General features: G+C 36.9%; 1 protein-coding gene and 1 long non-coding RNA gene across 2 annotated transcripts in view; one reads left to right on the top strand and one right to left on the bottom strand.

Moving 5' to 3' along the window:
• KLHL1 (kelch like family member 1) overlaps positions 1 to 18975 on the bottom strand; it is a 363308-nt gene that overhangs the window by 209071 nt on the left and 135262 nt on the right. The window contains exon 3 of the mRNA XM_072782826.1: positions 18170 to 18306. Within this exon, the coding sequence (XP_072638927.1) occupies positions 18170 to 18306 (137 nt within the window). The remainder of the gene's footprint in view (positions 1 to 18169; positions 18307 to 18975) is intronic.
• Positions 15674 to 18975, top strand: part of LOC140608033 (uncharacterized) — a 133498-nt gene continuing 130196 nt past the window's right edge. Inside the window, exon 1 of the long non-coding RNA XR_012009980.1 lies at positions 15674 to 15784. This is a non-coding gene — a long non-coding RNA (uncharacterized lncRNA). The remainder of the gene's footprint in view (positions 15785 to 18975) is intronic.

The following is an 18975-nucleotide window of genomic DNA, read 5'->3' as shown; positions in this document are numbered from 1 at the left end:
GAAAATTCTATCAACTTCGAGCTTATTAATAAACTATGTCATACATGGATTTCAGCCATAAGAAAAGCATAGTTTATGTTTTTTGAGCACTAAATATATCTCAGAGTTTAAGGGCTGGCTCACTGTTAAAAAAGTCAGGGAAATATTTATGCAAGGACCAGTGAAAAGGTAGTTGCAAAAATAAAGGCCATTATTTTTCTAATTCTATCTGCACACCTTTTTCTTTAAAAAATCCAATGGCTGTCAGGTCGAACTAAAAATTTCAGTAGTTTTCATTTACCTAAATAGTTTTAAAGCTAATATTCTCACATATCTATCATTTGGAAAGAACAAGGAGTTATTTGCTGAGAAAAATCTTGACTTTTTCTGAACATTCCCTTGACCCACATTCATGCACAGGTGTTTAACTTACTTGACTTTAACCATAAAATATACCCCTTCTCTTCAGAATTTCATAACTTACCACTCTGTCCCTAGTTTTTTTTTCCTACTCCTAGTACTTGCTGTAGGGTTTAGTCTAACACAGGCTGTCACTTAAGACTCAAGGAAATTTAGGTTATGAGAAAACACATAGTTATACAAATTATCCAAACTTCTACTGTGAATAACAGAGTTTGTCAACTGGTATGCCAAATATACCACAAATATGCTCATTTGGCGATTACAGAATTTAATACTTTAGGATAACTTTAGGTGGAACATGTTGAGTTCAGCATCAGTAACACCAATTGCTCCCTCTCTCTCTCTCTCTTTTTTTTTTTTAAGAGAGAGAGCAGAGGTGGGGGATAGGTGGAGGGACAGAGGGAGAGAGAGAGAATTTTAAGCAGGCTCATGCACAGAGGGGGGCCTGAACTCACGACCTTGAGATAATGACCTGCGCAGAAACCAAGAGCCCAGCACTTAACAAACTGAGCCACCCAGGCACCCCAATACCAATCTCTTTAAGTTAAATGTACCTTCAACCCAACTGAGTTTTATCCCTGAAATTTAATATTTTATTGTTTGATGCATGAAATTATTAGTAATCTGTGTGTCTGGGCAATATCATTTGAATTTGAATCAGTAGACAAAAGAAATAGTTCCATAATTCATTATTATATCCACTTCTGGCATATCAGTATAGATGTCTGAAGTATATCATATAGTGTTTTACAAATATTCAAATATTAAAAAAATTTCTTCTGAGATTTTAATATTAGAAACCTGTGTTTATGTTGAGCAAAATATGCTTTTATTGTATAACATAATTGATTATGCTTCCTTTTTTACCTTGGTGGATAAGAAGCTAAAGCAAATTGGTATGTAATCTCTATGAATACAAACAGAATCTTAAGACTCTTATGGTGTAAATCATACCAGAGGTGTTATAGATTTGAATTTGAATGCCTCTTTCAAGTCTTTTTTTACTTGAATTTCAAAGCCTTATACATCATAGATACTTAGGCACAAAATTAAGACCAAATCAGTCTTGTGGCTTCTGTAAATGATTTTTTATATTTGTTCTTCCTTTACTGTTCTACTTCTGTCAGAAAAATAGAGGGGAAATTGAAAAGGATAAGTATAAGAAAATATAACTTCTTACCAGACAGATTTTACAGTAATATTATGGAGAAGTGTGTTCTTATAGAAGTAAGTTGAATTGCAGTCATCAACAAAGTTGCTCTATCTTGGGTTGCTTAAAGATTTTTTGCACTGACTTGGACAGTTGTGATGTGGAAATCAAAAAGCCTGCAGTTTTGATATTTTATCATATGTCAATCTGCCCAGTTTGAGAGTTCAACCATCCAACCTGTGCATGAGGCTATACTACTCACTTGCTCTGCACTTCCAGGCTTCTGAGTTGCCAGATGTTGTTTTGTTTGTTTAACAATTTTCTTTGGAGCACTAGCCTGGCTCTCAAAATATGCTTAATATATTATCTTATTCCTTTTCTGGTATCATTTTGATGATTTTCAGAGGTGTACCACTTTCATTTTCTGGCTACAAGCATTCATATTTTTCTTGAAATCTTCACTTCCAACAGCCCGTAATCATAATCAGTATTTCTCAGCCTTGAAATAGTTACAAAGTGTTATTGTAGGAATATACACTTAACTCTCAAATACATGTCAAAACACTACCCTACAGGTTATTGATAACATTTCTCTCTCTTACATATTTTACTGTGAAGCCATTTTGAGCCATTTTGTGACATGACAAATTTAAATTAAATACATATCAAAAAATGAGGTTTGTGCTGGAGGTTATAAATATATTTTCTTTAACTTAACTTGATAAATAAAATAATAACTTGTAAAAAATTTTTAGAATGTCCTATTATATTAAAATGCTCATTTATCAGATAGTAGACTATATTATAGCTATATTATAGTCCAGGAAAACACATTAAAATTATTAATGACATATATTTCAAAGTACTGTTTACAATTTGCAAACATGAATGAATCATAAAGGAAAATGTTACATGTTAAAGTAATTTTTTCAATTCTCACAAGACTGAACTTCCAATACCAGTCTAGATTTTCTTTACTGATATTCTGCAGTAGCCCCAGACCTCACTTACCCTCCCCAACACTCCCCACCACATACACATACAATCCTAAACATTTCTCCAAAGAAGAAAAGACAGGCAGGAACAGGTATCAGACCGGCACGAATGTCATTTAGTGAAATATCTTCTCTGGTAGAGGAATGTAAGAGGACTACAATTGTGCTGTAATGTGTCTAAGAAAGCTAAACACACAATCTAAAGGAGGCAGAGATCAAGGTATTCCTTTAGGATATCCACTTCTGGCTGATATGTTTTCCCTGTTAGGTAGCCCTTATCATCTTTCCTTTTATGAATTTCCTGTCTCCAACAAGAAGGGAAGTCTTTCCTGAATGAAGGTGGCAAATTGGTCAAAACGGTGATTTCTGGAAGTCTTCAGAAGGAAGGGGCAGTGACGGGAGTTATTTTATTTGCTTGTTTTTGTTTGCTTATTGTTTTTAGCTGTTTTATTTTTATTTTTTTTTTTTACCACATTCTATCTGCAAAAACAATCAACTCTATCAAATTTCAAGCACAAAGTTTTGAGAAATAGTCAAAACACAACTAAAGTAGTAATTTGAAAAAAAATAAAGTAGTAATTTGAAAAGATGTGTATTGTTCAGAAATGTGAGGTTGGTGATACATTTTTCCCAACTGCATGAGAAAGCTGAATGTTATAAGAGGTAACAGAGATGTATGTAAAATATCCTGAAAATGTTAAATGTTAAACATTTTTTTTTATTTTTAAAAAATATTTTATTTATTTATTTGAGAGAAAGAGAGCACAAGCTGGGGGGAAGGGGCAGGGTGAGAGGGACAAGCAAACTCTGTGCTGAGCACGGAGCCCAGTGTGGGGCTCCATCCCAGGACCCCAGGATCATGACATGAGCCAAAGGTAGATGCTTAACCAACAGAGCCACTCATATGTGCCACGTGTAATGTTTCTTGTAATTTTTACTTACATAAAAATCACAAAAAAACTAGACTTAAATTTGCAGTTATGAAACTGTGAATGTCCAAGCTTGAGGATGGTCAGTGTTTAGTGCTCTGATCAATCACAAACAATTCTCCATTTGTAGCATCTACACACTTTCCTCGGGTTATTCGTGATTTTGTGGAAAAAGAAACTAATTGTAAGAAAAAATTATATTTGATGGCAGTTGGTATTAGGAAAATGGAAGGTAGCAATAAGTACATGTAAGCAGCATTCCTTATCATTAATCGAATAGGAAGTTGAATACCTTCAGACCTAGCACAAAGGACATTGAAATGCCATTGGGAAAACCGGACAATGCTTTCACATCCATGTAATTTTGTTGCCCTCTATATTAAGGTATTTTCATTTTTGTATCTGAAATAAGATATGACTAGTTGCCCATCTGAGAATATTATTGTGTAGAATGAGATAAGATATGCTGAAATAATGAATGCAATACATGACAAAAACATAATTAATATATATCAGGCAGTAAAATTACAAGTGGGTGGTCTAACAAAATGTACCACTAAAGACATATACCAAGTTATACATATGAATTAGAATTCATATTGTAATATTAACTCATATAATAAATCAGATTCAAAATTAATAAATATATGTTGACAAAATGATGAATCTTTCCTCATTTTGTCTTCAGTTTTATTTTTTATAACAGATTGTGCAAAGGATTTGATGTAATACAGAAATACCAATTACAATTAATCATCATAATTGAGTGCTTACGATACGCTAAGCATTATACTAAACCCACATACTTTTATTAGCTCATTTACTCTTTAAAACAATCCTCTTACTTAGACATTATTATTTTCCTTTCTTAGAGTTGAATAATATTAAGACACTATAAAACTAAGTTGACCAAGATCTTTAACTATAAAATGGAGCAGCACAAGGGATATAATCAAAGTACTTGAGAAGTAAGAAATAAATACATGCCAATTAGAATAAAAGCCCAACAATTTGAATGAATACTGGGTTGAAACATCTCAGTGAGTTCTGGTTGAATATTAGTCCTGGTGAAGGCCAAAGAAAACCTCGCATATTTTTGATGTTAAATCCTACATACTACACTATAAGTACAACAGAATCAAGTGTGCAGATATTTTGGGATTAGAGTGAAAATGAAGTGACCCTAAGAAAATATAGTCAAGTAACAGATTAATGTACCAAAATACATACCCTGTACTCTACACTCATGCCATAGTGGTATATGATTCAGTGCCTGCCTTCTTAGGATCCAAAGCAAAATGTAGGACCCAAATGGCATGTAAACAACTTCCCTAAACAATTTCTAATACCCAAAGGAAAATGTAAACAATTATAAGATTGTGAGCAATGATAAAATAAAATCCAAGCAAATTTTTTAGGAAAGCAAAGTTGATTATCAGATGAGACCTGGGGGATTTTCCTTACTTGAGGACACAGGAAGTGAATGTAAAACTAAAAGGCAGAAGAGACGTACACTTTCCACTACTGCTAATAAATATTGTTTCACATATCAATTTCTTTTTCAGTCTGGCAATGGAATCCCATAGCATGAAGCCAAGATGTAATTTAGTAATCATAAAATGTTATAAAATATTCAGAAAAATACATAATTTTTTATTATCTATTTTGATATAATAATTTCCCCCAACTTAGTTTATATTAATCATTGTTATGTACACACACACACACACACACATACATAGGGGTTCTTGTGATAATGAAAAGGTAGAAGTAGGATGGCAATATACAGCTGATTTATTTTTATTTTCATTATTTTTACTTTTTTTTCCTACTGAATATATAGATTATCACAGCATCCTATGGAAATTACTAAATCAATATTTTTAATTAATGGGTAATAATAATAGATAAAACTAATTTTTAAAGGCTCAATTTCTTAAATTGAGAACAGAAATTTTCTATCTAGTAAAAGTTCTAAGATTAAAACTAATATTCTGATAATGTGCTTGCATAATTTATGCCACTTGAATTAAACCAGTAATAAAAATGAAATAATAATTTACTTTTAATTACAATAAAAAATTCTGAGGGGAGTTTACAATATTCAGTCCAGGCTGGCTGTATTGATGTACACTTTTTTAATATAAAGCAGAACACTAAACATCTCGGCTCCTAGTATGTGTGTACTTATTTTGTTCAAATGTTTGACAGCAAGCAGAAGCTATCGTAACATTTGTTAGCATGTACTAAGACTTTAATTAACTTCAGTGGCACATAAACCTTTTTTTTTTTCTTATAAGGAAGTTAACTCTTCAGTATGATTAAAGGTTTGCCATTTGGCAGTTTAATTTTCTACCTCTTTTCTTAATACCACTGCTAGATGGACAGCTTCCTTTATTTAAACCGTGTCCTTATCAGTTCTCTACAGGACCTGACACTTTGCTAGTAAGCCTGCAATCCCATCTTTCACATTTGTTAGAACTCTATTTCCTTACGCATCAATGAACACAGTATATTTTCAAGCATGTTCGGTTAGTTGGGAGTATGTAAAAGATAAACCAGAAGGAAATTTCTATCAATCTGAAAGCAATGTTAAAATACGGTGAACTTGAGAGCATCCTTTTCAAATATATTACGTTTCCTCTTATTATCACAATGTAATCATCAATTTTTTGGCCAGAACTGAAATACTTACTGAAATAAATAAGTAAGTAAGTAAACAAATAAATAAATTCAGTATTCAGTGTATACATATTCAGTATTCAGTATATATATATATACACACACATATACGGATATGAGTGTGTGTGGTGTGCATGTGTGTATGTATAGCTACATATATATATTTATTTACATATACACACAATCAATGTAATAGCCTTCGAAATTTGCTCTGTATCATTCTCTAATGAAGAAATATTAGACTATGTCTATCAAAAGGATGTTTATAACAAAAGAAGACAACAAAAGTTATTTTATACACTAAAGTGGAAAGTCCCTTACAGGCAGAAAATGGGTTTAATTAAGTATATTGTCTTCCAGAGCCCATCACAGGGCACAGTACATAGTGGGCATGTAGTAAAACTTAAAAGACATTCAATGCATTTATAGGACAAGGAGTGTTAGGCATTACTGTGCTTAAGTCATTAGGTACCATTGCCTTCTGTAGGAACTAGAATCAATAATTTAGAAAATTGATATGAACCTCATATGAGAAATACAATTATTTCTAACGTCAGTGTAAATTTCCATTTCCTTTCCATTCCTGAGCTATGACAAAAGAAGAGGCGTGACCCAAACCTGCAATGAGCCACTACATAGCAATATGGTTGTCGATTTAAGATACCCAAACTATTTTGAGGGCATGACAGTCACAAGCCATTCCAAGGAACTTCGCCATAACTGGGTAACTTTACAAAAGGACATTGATTCAGTAGAGAAAATGCCATTAAATGTGTGTCATGATGTTTCATTCTAGTAATAGATTCATTGTCTTACTATTGATCTTTGTCAGGTTATGTTATCTCATTGATGGACTGCCTTAAGAACTTCAGAGGTTCTTAAATGCTGAAAAAAAAATCTGTTCCCTCATGTAAATTCAAAGGAGACCAACAAAGTTCTTACTTGTCTTGGGATGAGTCTATCAATGCTTATTTGAAATATCAAATATGTATTCTTAAAAAAATAGTTTTGGTGCCTCTGCTTTGCATCACATAATTAGCCATAGGAAAAATGTTCATCTGTAAAATTTAAAATGTAAGGGATGGATTTTTTTTCTTTTCTTTTTTTAAGGGATGGAATTACTACAGTTTTATACATCTCTAACTCTCTAAGTAATATGAAAGTAGAATGATGAGAAACCATAAACATATATGTAGAATCAGAGCTCTTCTCTGATTATATGCTTCTGAGTATGTTCTGTAGAAAATTCCAGAACAGTCTTGACTTCATTATTCAAATCATAGGCTTTATTACAGATTCAACAAACACTATCTCAAGTGTCTTTCTTAGATGAGTAAAATACAGAACAGAGGCTCTAATACATGTAGGAAAATATTTAAAAAGCTGTTTTTAAGTCTTTTGACACTATATAAAACTGAGAATGTCATAAAGTGGACAGTGGTACACAGATCTTTTTTTTTTATGAATTTAGAATTTATTTATTTATTTTTTCTTGTTTATTTTATTTTTTTTTATTGGTGTTCAATTTACTAACATACAGAATAACCCCCAGTGCCCGTCACCCATTCACTCCCACCCCCCGCCCTCCTCCCCTTCCAACACCCCTAGTTCGTTTCCCAGAGTTAGCAGTCTTTACGTTCTGTCTCCCTTTCTGATATTTCCCACACATTTCTTCCCCCTTCCCTTATATTCCCTTACACTATTATTTATATTCCCCAAAGGAATGAGAACATATAATGTTTGTCCTTCTCCGACTGGCTTACTTCACTCAGCATAATACCCTCCAGTTCCATCCACGTTGAAGCAAATGGTGGGTATTTGTCATTTCTAATAGCTGAGTAATATTCCATTGTATACATAAACCACATCTTCTTTATCCATTCATCTTTCGTTGGACACCGAGGCTCCTTCCACAGTTTGGCTATCGTGGCCATTGCTGCTATAAACATCGGGGTGCAGGTGTCCCGGCGTTTCACTGCATCTGTATCTTTGGGGTAAATCCCCAGCAGTGCAATTGCTGGGTCGTAGGGCAAGTCTATTTTTAACTCTTTGAGGAACCTCCACACAGTTTTCCAGAGTGGCTGCACCAGTTCACATTCCCACCAACAGTGTATGAGGGTTCCCTTTTCTCCACATCCTCTCCAACATTTGTTGTTTCCTGCCTTGTTAATTTTCCCCATTCTCACTGGTGTGAGGTGGTATCTCATTGTGGTTTTGATTTGTATTTCCCTGATGGCAAGGGATGCAGAGCATTTTCTCATGTGCATGTTGGCCATGTCTAGGTCTTCCTCTGTGAGATTTCTGTTCATGTCTTTTGCCCATTTCATGATTGGATTGTTTGTTTCTTTGGTGTTGAGTTTAATAAGTTCTTTATAGATCTTGGAAACTAGCCCTTTATCTGATATGTCATTTGCAAATATCTTCTCCCATTCTGTAGGTTGTCTTTTAGTTTTGTTGACTGTATCCTTTGCTGTGCAAAAGCTTCTTATCTTGATGAAGTCCCAATAGTTCATTTTTGCTTTTGTTTCTTTTGCCTTCATGGATGTATCTTGCAAGAAGTTACTATGGCCGAGTTCAAAAAGGGTGTTGCCTGTGTTCTTCTCTAGGATTTTGATGGAATCTTGTCTCACATTTAGATCTTTCATCCATTTTGAGTTTATCTTTGTGTATGGTGAAAGAGAGTGGTCTAGTTTCATTCTTCTGCATGTGGATGTCCAATTTTCCCAGCACCATTTATTGAAGAGACTGTCTTTCTTCCAATGGATAGTCTTTCCTCCTTTATCGAATATTAGTTGCCCATAAAGTTCAGGGTCCACTTCTGGATTCTCTATTCTGTTCCACTGATCTATGTGTCTGTTTTTGTGCCAGTACCACACTGTCTTGATGACCACAGCTTTGTAGTACAACCTGAAATCTGGCATTGTGATGCCCCCAGCTATGGTTTTCTTCTTTAAATTTCCCCTGGCTATTCAGGGTCTTTTCTGATTCCACACAAATCTTAAAATAATTTGTTCTAACTCTCTGAAGAAAGTCCATGGTATTTTGATAGGGATTGCATTAAACGTGTATATTGCCCTGGGTAACATTGACATTTTCACAATATTAATTCTGCCAATCCATGAGCATGGAATATTTTTCCATCTCTTTGTGTCTTCCTCAATTTCTTTCAGAAGTGTTCTATAGTTTTGAGGGTATAGATCCTTTACATCTTTGGTTAGGTTTATTCCTAGGTATCTTATGCTTTTGGGTGCAATTGTAAATGGGATTGACTCCTTAATTTCTCTTTCTTCAGTCTCATTGTTAGTGTATAGAAATGCCACTGACTTCTGGGCATTGATTTTGTATCCTGCCACGCTACCGAATTGCTGTATGAGTTCTAGCAATCTTGGGGTGGAGACTTTTGGGTTTTCTATGTAGAGTATCATATCATCGGCGAAGAGGGAGAGTTTGACTTCTTCTTTGCCAATTTGAATGCCTTTAATGTCTTTTTGTTGTCTGATTGCTGAGGCTAGGACTTCCAGTACTATGTTGAACAGCAGTGGTGAGAGTGGACATCCCTGTCTTGTTCCTGATCTTAGGGGAAAGGCTCCCAGTGCTTCCCCATTGAGAATGATATTTGCTGTGGGCTTTTCGTAGATGGCTTTTAAGATGTCGAGGAATGTTCCCTCTATCCCTACACTCTGAAGAGTTTTGATCAGGAATGGATGCTGTATTTTGTCAAATGCTTTCTCTGCATCCAATGAGAGGATCATATGGTTCTTGGTTTTTCTCTTGCTGATATGATGAATCACATTGATTGTTTTACGGGTGTTGAACCAGCCTTGTGTCCCAGGGATAAATCCTACTTGGTCATGGTGAATAATTTTTTTAATGTACTGTTGGATTCTATTGGCCAGTATCTTGTTGAGAATTTTTGCATCCATGTTCATCAGGGATATTGGTCTGTAATTCTCCTTTTTGGTGGGGTCTTTGTCTGGTTTTGGAATTAAGGTGATGCTGGCCTCATAGAACGAATTTGGAAGCACTCCATCTCTTTCTATCTTTCCAAACAGCTTTAGGAGAATAGGTATGGTTTCTTCTTTAAACGTTTGATAAAATTCCCCTGGGAAGCCATCTGGCCCTGGACTCTTGTGTCTTGGGAGGTTTTTGATGACTGCTTCAATTTCCTCCCTGGTTATTGGCCTGTTAAGGTCTTCTATTTCTTCCTGTTCCAGTTTTGGTAGTTTGTGGCTTTCCAGGAATACGTCCATTTCTCCTAGATTGCCTAATTTATTGGCGTATAGCTGTTCATAATATGTTTTTAAAATCGTTTGTATTTCCTTGGTGTTGGTAGTGATCTCTCCTTTCTCATTCATGATTTTATTCATTTGAGTCTTCTCTCTCTTCTTTTTAATAAGGCTGCCTAATGGTTTATCTATCTTATTAATTCTTTCAAAGAACCAACTCCTGGTTCTGTTGATCTGTTCCACAGTTCTTCTGGTCTCGAATTCGTTGAGTTCTGCTCGAATCTTTATTAACTCCCTTCTTCTCTTGGGTGTAGGATCTATTTGCTGTTTTTTCTCTAGCTCCTTTATGTGTAAGGTTAGCTTTTGTATTTGAGTTCTTTCCAGTTTTTGAATGGATGCTTGTATTGCGATGTATTTCCCCCTTAGGACTGCTTTTGCTGCATCCCAAAGATTTTGAACGGTTGTATCTTCATTCTCATTAGTTTCCATGAATCTTTTTAATTCTTCCTTAATTTCCTGGTTGACCCTTTTATCTTTTAGCAGGATGGTCCTTAACCTCCACGTGTTTGAGGTCCTTCCAAACTTCTTGTTGTGATTTAGTTCTAATTTCAAGGCATTATGGTCTGAGAATATGCAGGGGACAATCCCAATCTTTTGGTATCGGTTCAGACCCGATTTGTGACCCAATATGTGGTCTATTCTGGAGAAAGTTCCATGTGCGCTTGAGAAGAATGTGTATTCAGTTGAGTTTGGATGTAAAGTTCTGTAGATATCTGTGAAATCCATCTGGTCCAGTGTATCATTTAAAGCTCTCGTTTCTTTGGAGATGTTGTGCTTAGAAGACCTATCGAGTATAGAAAGAGCTAGATTGAAGTCACCAAGTATAAGTGTATTATTATCTAAGTATTTCTTCACTTTGGTTATTAATTGATTGATATATTTGGCAGCTCCCACATTCGGGGCATATATATTGAGGATTGTTAAGTCCTCTTGTTGAATAGATCCTTGAAGTATGATATAGTGTCCCTCTTCATCTCTCACTACAGTCTTTGGGGTAAATTTTAGTTTATCTGATATAAGGATGGCTACCCCTGCTTTCTTTTGAGGACCATTCGAATGGTAAATGGTTCTCCAACCTTTTATTTTCAGGCTGTAGGTGTCCTTCTGTCTAAAATGAGTCTCTTGTAGACAGCAAATAGATGGGTCCTGCTTTTTTATCCAGTCTGAAACCCTGCGCCTTTTGATGGGGTCATTAAGCCCGTTCACATTCAGAGTTACTATTGAGAGATATGAGATTAGTGTCATCATGATATCTATTCAGTCCTTGTTTTTGTGGACTGTTCCACTGAACTTCTTCTTAAAGGGGAATTTTAAGAGTCCCCCTTAAAATTTCTTGCAGAGCTGGTTTGGAGGTCACATATTCTTTTAGTTGCTGCCTGTCTTGGAAGCTCTTTATCTCTCCTTCCATTTTGAATGAGAGCCTTGCTGGATAAAGTATTCTTGGTTGCATGTTCTTTTCATTTAGGACCCTGAATATATCCTGCCAGCCCTTTCTGGCCTGCCAGGTCTCTGTGGAGAGGTCTGCTGTTACCCTAATACTCCTCCCCATAAAAGTCAGGGATTTCTTGTCTCTTGCTGCTTTAAGGATCTTCTCTTTATCTTTGGAATTTGCAAGCTTCACTATTAAATGTCGAGGTGTTGAACGGTTTTTATTGATTTTAGGGGGGGATCTCTCTATTTCCTGGATCTGAATGCCTGTTTCCCTTCCCAGATTAGGAAAGTTTTCAGCTAGAATTTGTTCAAATACATATTCTGGCCCTCTGTCCCTTTCGGCGCCCTCGGGAACCCCAATTAAACGTAGGTTTTTCTTTCTCAGGCTGTCGTTTATTTCCCTTAATCTATCCTCATGGTCTTTTAATTGTTTGTCTCTTTTTTCCTCAGTTTCCCTCTTTGCTATCAACTTGTCTTCTATGTCACTCACTCGTTCTTCCACCTCGTTAACCCTCGTCGTTAGGACTTCTAGTTTGGATTGCATCTCATTCAATTGATTTTTAATTTCTGCCTGATTAGCTCTAAATTCTGCAGTCATGAAGTCTCTTGAGTCCTTTATACTTTTTTCTAGAGCCACCAGTAGCTGTATAATAGTGCTTCTGAATTGGCTTTCTGACATTGAATTGTAATCCAGATTTTGTAACTCTGTGGGAGAGAGGACTGTTTCTGATTCTTTCTTTTGAGGTGAGGTTTTCCTTCTAGTCATTTTGCTCAGTGCAGAGTGGCCAAAAGCAAGTTGTATTGGGAAAAAGAGAAAAAGAGAGGAGAGAAAGAAGGAAAGAAAAGAGAAAGAGAAAAAAACAGGAAGAAAAAAAAAGAAAAAAAAAAGAAGAAAAAGAGAAAGAAAAAGAAAGGAGAAAAAAAAGGGGGTGGGGGAAGGAAACAAATCAAAAAGCAAAACAAAACAAAACAAAACAAAACAAAACAAAAAAAAAAAAGAAGAAGAAGAACCATCGGGGAGTATCTTCTGATTCTGTGTACCTTAAGTCCCTTGGCTTCTCCTGGAAGTTGTCCGTCTAGCTGGTGTTCTGGGGGAGGGGCCTGTTGTGCTGGTTTTCAGGTGTTAGCAGTTGGGGGAGCTGCTGTGCCCCTGCCTGGTGCAGGGCTCAGTGGGGGTTGTTTACCCCGTGAGGCCGCAGGAGGAACAGCCCCAGTGGCGGGGCAGCTCTGGAAACCTGGATTCAGCTCCGGCAGGAACTCCGTCTGCAGGGCCTGGAGGCTCCGGGGCGGGGCCGCTGATCTGCTCAGCTCGGGGCAGGAGCTTCCTTGCTGTCCTGGGCCCTCCCGGCCTCTGCCTGTCCCGGGGGGAGGCGGGATCCTGGGCTGTGTCCCGGCGCCCTGTGCTCCGGGGCCTGCGCTGGTGGATTCGTGCTCCCGGGCCGCGCAGCCCCCTCCGTGGAGCTGCCGCCCGAGCCCCCCCGAGCTGCTCCTGGAACCGCGCAGGCCCCTCCGCACGGAGCCTCTTCCTCTGCCCGAGCCCCTCCGAGCTGCTCCCGCCCCGCAGCCCCCTCCGCGGAGCCGCCCCCGAGCCCCTCCGAGCTGCTCCGGGTCCCGCCGTGCGCGCTGCAGCCCTTAGGGAGCTCGGCCGCGGGGTGTGGGGCTCTCCCGGGGCGCAGGTGTCTGTTAGTGTCCCCGGGAGCCCGAGGGCATCCCCGCCCCCCTGGGTCCTGCTCCAGCTCCCTGCGAGCCCCTTTCCCCCGGGAAGGTCGGTGCAGCTCCTGCTCCTCCGGGACGGGGCTCTCCTGTCCTGGGGACACTCGCCCCGGCCTCAGCCCGGCTCCTCGCGGGCCCCTCCCCCTTGGAGGCCTTTGTTTCTTTACTTCTTTTTCCCCGTCTTCCTACCTTGGTAGAAGCGCGAACTCTTCTCACTGTTGCATTCCAGGTGTTCTCTCTTTAATTCTCAGGCCGAATTCATAGATTTTCAGGATGATTGGAAGGTTTTCTAGGTAATTTGGTGGAGACAGGTGATTTGGAGACCCTACTCTTCCGCCGTCTTGCTCCTCCCCCCTGGTACATAGATCTTAAGAGTTTTTTCACTATGCCCTGTTCTAATAATTTTATTAATTGCCAAATTTGTTTAAAGGTTTATGTTATATTAATCTATATCCATACAGTCTGAATTTATACTTTATCTTCTAGTCCCTAGTGGGACTCTCTTCATGCAATGTGCTCAAATATTGTTAGCTGAATTATGGTTTGATTTTGAAAAACTGATACACAGTCATATAATTACATATCCTTTAGATTACAACCAAAAATTCAAACCTTAAATGTAAGGCACCAATTATAAAAGGGCAGTATTTTAAAACATGCACTGTTGCTTTTGGATCTTTTGCTCTCCACGAATAGCTAAGATTGTACTCAGATTTCTTGTTAAAAATTGTAAAGAAAATTCAGTGAAAAGTTTTAAAAAGAACTTTGAAACTAAACAGCTCATTAAAAATTGGAAAATTGATGTGAACCTCATGTTAGATATACAATTATTTCTAACAACAGTGTGAATTTTCATTTCCTTTCCATTCCTGAGCTGTGACGATGTGTAAAAAAAATCGACCTCATGGTGCCTTCTATTTTAAGAAGCTAATTTTCATACTGTAGTAATTAGACATCATTTTTATTGTTGTATCTTAATCTTTCATACTTCTAAAAATGTTTAATTTTGTAAACACAAAGACCTGGTTTTCTTGATCCTATATTACATACATCTAGTATTAACCTTTTTATTATTATATGTTTTTCCTTTAAAAATAGTCCTATCTTCTTCAAGCTGTTCCCACCACTGTAGTCACCTCCTAGGTATCCAGGTCACTCTTCCTAGTTACCAAAAATCAAAAACAAAAACAAAAACAAAACCCTGTAAATACGTGCTTCAGTTCTTACCGAAGCTCTACCAGGCCCCTGGTCCTACATCTTCTTATTCTAATTTGCTAGAGTAGGGGAAAAGACGGGTAGACAGAGAAGATGTCTCATGACTTACCATGTGCAAATTTTACTACCTGGAATTCTTTAAGGGATAATTCCTCATTCTTCAAATCAAATATTATTAAACCTTATAATCACTGAAGCTTATCTTAATCAAAAATTTTTTGCAAGCTACTTTACCCTTTCATTCTTTTCCTTAATTTCTAAGTTAATAATCATAAATTTGCTCCCTATGATTCTTTCAAACCTTACATACTTTCCAGGTCTCATGGAAGTTTTTATCTGTTTAAATCATTTTAAAGTGATCTTATGTATCTCTACTGAATACTTCTACAGCTAATGGTTAACTATCCATTCTTTACATAGTTGATCCTCCTTAATTTCTCCAAAGCCTCTTAAACCTCAAAATTTAAGAAAATATTACCAAATACCTGACCCTTTATGTGTCTTTACTGCTCATTCATATTTTCTGTCTTCTGTGATGCAATTACTTTTAGCCTGTTACCAAGAAAAGTCTTAGAAACTAACTAGTGCACTACCTAAAATGGACACATATTCAGATACCTCCTATTATCCATTTCTGTCATTGCTCACTTGATCTCTCCTGTCTCTCTCTCTGTATTTTATTATGCCTAAGGTTCTCCTAATATTAGCTTGTAAATGATCATGTAATATTTCTATAAACTAATAATTAGAAATTTATCAGCCACCAGGGAGCTATGGATTTTGCAGCAAAGGCCAAAGCAGCAGTGGCAACTGAAAGGCCACTTTGTATCCTGTCTGCCCTCTGTAAAGCTGAGTAAATCTGGGTCGTTACATTCAGCAGGGAGCTTTGAAACACCTTCCAACTTTGTGCTGCATGATGATGAGCGTCTTTTGACCTAGTTTTGAAGCAGAGAAATGCAAGGTTGCCAGGCCATGGAGATGGTAAGGGGTGAAATTATGCCTTTCTGTTGCTAGAAAGATCCTTAAAATGTAAGCTTCATGATTCTTCCCTTTCAAGGAAACAATAATGTGGTTATGTTTGCTATCTTCTGGCTGGGAGTCCAAAAATCCTTTATGTTACTATTTCAGGTTGCAGGCAAATTGAAATTGACTAGATATTTTAGTGGTCCTTCAGCCTGACCAAGATATAAACAGACTACTTCTTGAACTTTAGATCTTTGGTCTCCCTTTTTTCATATTATTTACTTAGGAAAATGTGTAATTATAAATTCTCTATCTGTCCCTTTGAGATGTAATTTTAAAAATCTTTTTGCCAGTTTTACAAACCAGGAACCTTGCTCTCAAGGACTTGGAGGCATTCTCTTTGAAATGTCAACTTCAAGGATGATAGCACCCCTATTTTTGTGGGAGAATAGAAATGCAATTTGAGTGGATGCCTTGCTCTAAGTTGTAAAACTACATTATGTCACTTAGATAGGAAAAAGTCTACTTTTCTTCTAGATAAAGCCAAATAGCAAACATAGATGATCTGTGTTTTCTCATCCTAGCCCCTAAAAATCTCTCTCTCCCTTTGTTTCAGCAGAATTAAATAGAGACTGAATTCTGTCTCTTTCCCCTATTGCAACAGCCTTGAATACATGTTTACTTGCTTAACTTTGTCCAGTGCAATATTTGTTTTGAAAAAATATAATTTAAAAATAACAGGCAGGGACACCTGGGTGGCTCAGCAGTTGAGCGTCTGTCTTCGGCTCAGGGCGCGACCCCAGGGGCCTGGGATTGAGTCCCACATCGGGCTTCCTGCGAGGAGCCTGCTTCTCCCTCTGCTCTATGTCTTTGCCTCTCTTTCTGTATCTCTAATGAATAAATAAATAAATCTTAAAAAAAAAAAATAACTGAGGCGGGGTGCCTGGGTCGGTTAAGCACCCGACTCTTGATTTTGGCCCAGGTCATGATCTCAGGGTTGTGAGATCCAGCCCTGTAGGGCTTCTTGCTCAATGGGAAGTCTGCTTAAGATTCTCTCTCTCCCTCTCCCTCTGCCCGTTCTCTTCATTAAGGGCACTTGTGCTTGCTCTCTGTCCTTAAAATAAATAATACATCTTAAAAAAATAAAAATAAAAATAACTGAGGCTAGGAAATGTCTGCATCCGCCCATCAAATTGCTACTTTGAAATTTAGCACCCAGAGCCTTCTAAGAGGCTTCATTTACTGATTGTTATATTAGCAAACTCCTCTCTATGAAAAGCCAAATCCTCCAGGAAGACAGATTCCTACTATTCCTACAGCCTTTTAGTTCTAGTTGCTGATCTTTACAATGCCCACATATTTCCTGATAACCAGGAAGGCTGCAAAAACACAGCTCCTTAAACTAGAGTCCCACTGCTTTGATAATCAGGCCCTGGCCTTTTTTCTTATTTCATACCATGACAGAAAATTCTAGCAAAATGAACCACATGCCATTTTTTTAAAATATTACTTCAATTCTTACTATCTACCTTTGCTTCTATCCCAAGATTTTATTATAATGTCTCCCCTTACCACAATAATCTTGAAAATTATTAAAATGTTTCAAATGAATGTGAGCCCTGATAATGCTTTGAACAGCAGGTTTATGCTTTACAACACTGTCTTAATGTGTCACATTATACTGTACTTATTCTGTCATCTAATTCTTCTCCACTTGGACTACGAACTTCTGGAAGGTAAGGACATCTTATTCATTAGTTTGTTCGCCAAGGATATAGCTGATGCTCGCATACTTAGAAACATCCAGCGAATGTTTGCTAAATTGACAAACTCACTTGAATGCACTAAATATAACGTAGTGCAAGGCCATTAGAAAGTGTCAACATAGTAGATCAGAAAACAAAAATTTCAAAAAATAGTCAGTTCCATAACTCTAAGTATCTTCATTGTCCATTTCAACTAAGTTTGTCAGGTCCACATTAAATATTCTGTGAAGATTTTAATATTAAAATAATAAATTTCAAGGAGAAAGAATTATTCCAACCCATACTTTCTAAAAGGAAAGAAAATGAGAATCTATTTCTCTTTCTAATGCTCTAAGGATGGACATTAAAAAAATTCTTATTTGATAATTAATAACCTTTTTGCTCCTCTCCCAAGCTCATTCCATTGACTATTTATTTTTATAAGCTTATTAAGCCCTTTGTGGAAAAGAAGAGAGCATACATATACATATATACATTTGTAATTCCATAGAAATGAAAAGGTACCTGATTTTATTTTGTTAGATAATCTTTCAACTGAAAAAAGATACAAAGTAAGCACTTTTTAAGCTTTAAATCTCATGCTAAAATTCTAAAACTCACAAGAAAGCAACATGAAGCTATAATTCTTTTACTGTACCTGTATATGCAAATTGAACAAGGTCCCAGAGGGCATTGGGGTCTATGCCTTCCATCTTAATCTCCTCTTGCTTGGCTTCACAAACATCACTTGTAAACATGGCAGCAAAATAGTCGGAGACTGAGCTCAGAACAAGCCTGAAAGAGTCATAGAATCTAATTTAGGTTATGAATATAAAGCAGCAAAATGCTTAGTGTCAAGAAGAATGCAGTACAGCCTGGGTGGCTGCATTGGTTAAGTGTCTAATTCTTGGTTTCAGCTCAGGTTGTCATCTCAGATCCTGAAATGCATCCCTGTGTCAGGCTCCACTCAGTGTGGAGTCTGCTTAAGACTTTCTCTGCCTCTCCTTATGCCCCTACCCCCTTCTCGCGCACTCTCTCTCTAAAATAAATAAATAAAATAATTTTTAAAAAGAATGCAGCACAGAGGTACTCTACCTATCATCTATGTATCTCTTATATCTATCATATACTTATCAATCTTATTGATAATTATTGGCTTATAAATTATACTTTTCAAAACTGAGGAAATTCTGTTCCACCTTTGGTCACAGAGCATTTTCCTATATTTCTTTCCCCATCATTTTAAATACATATTTTTTTTCTCTCACATTTAGTTCCTTCATCCTTTTGGATAGGGATCCAATTTTATTTCTATTTATATATTCTTATGATGCTATTTACTAAAGACTCTGCTTAGCTCCCACTGAATTAATGGTGCCATCTATATTGAGAATTTGAGTCCTGAATGCATAGTTATCTGTCTCTGAGATTTCTATTGTTTTTGCTTTCTTGCCTATTCTTGAG

Source organism: Canis lupus, chromosome 17 (assembly GCF_048164855.1).
Source record: "Canis lupus baileyi chromosome 17, mCanLup2.hap1, whole genome shotgun sequence".
Classification (NCBI taxonomy): domain Eukaryota; kingdom Metazoa; phylum Chordata; class Mammalia; order Carnivora; family Canidae; genus Canis; species Canis lupus.
This window is presented reverse-complemented; position numbering and strand designations above follow the sequence as displayed.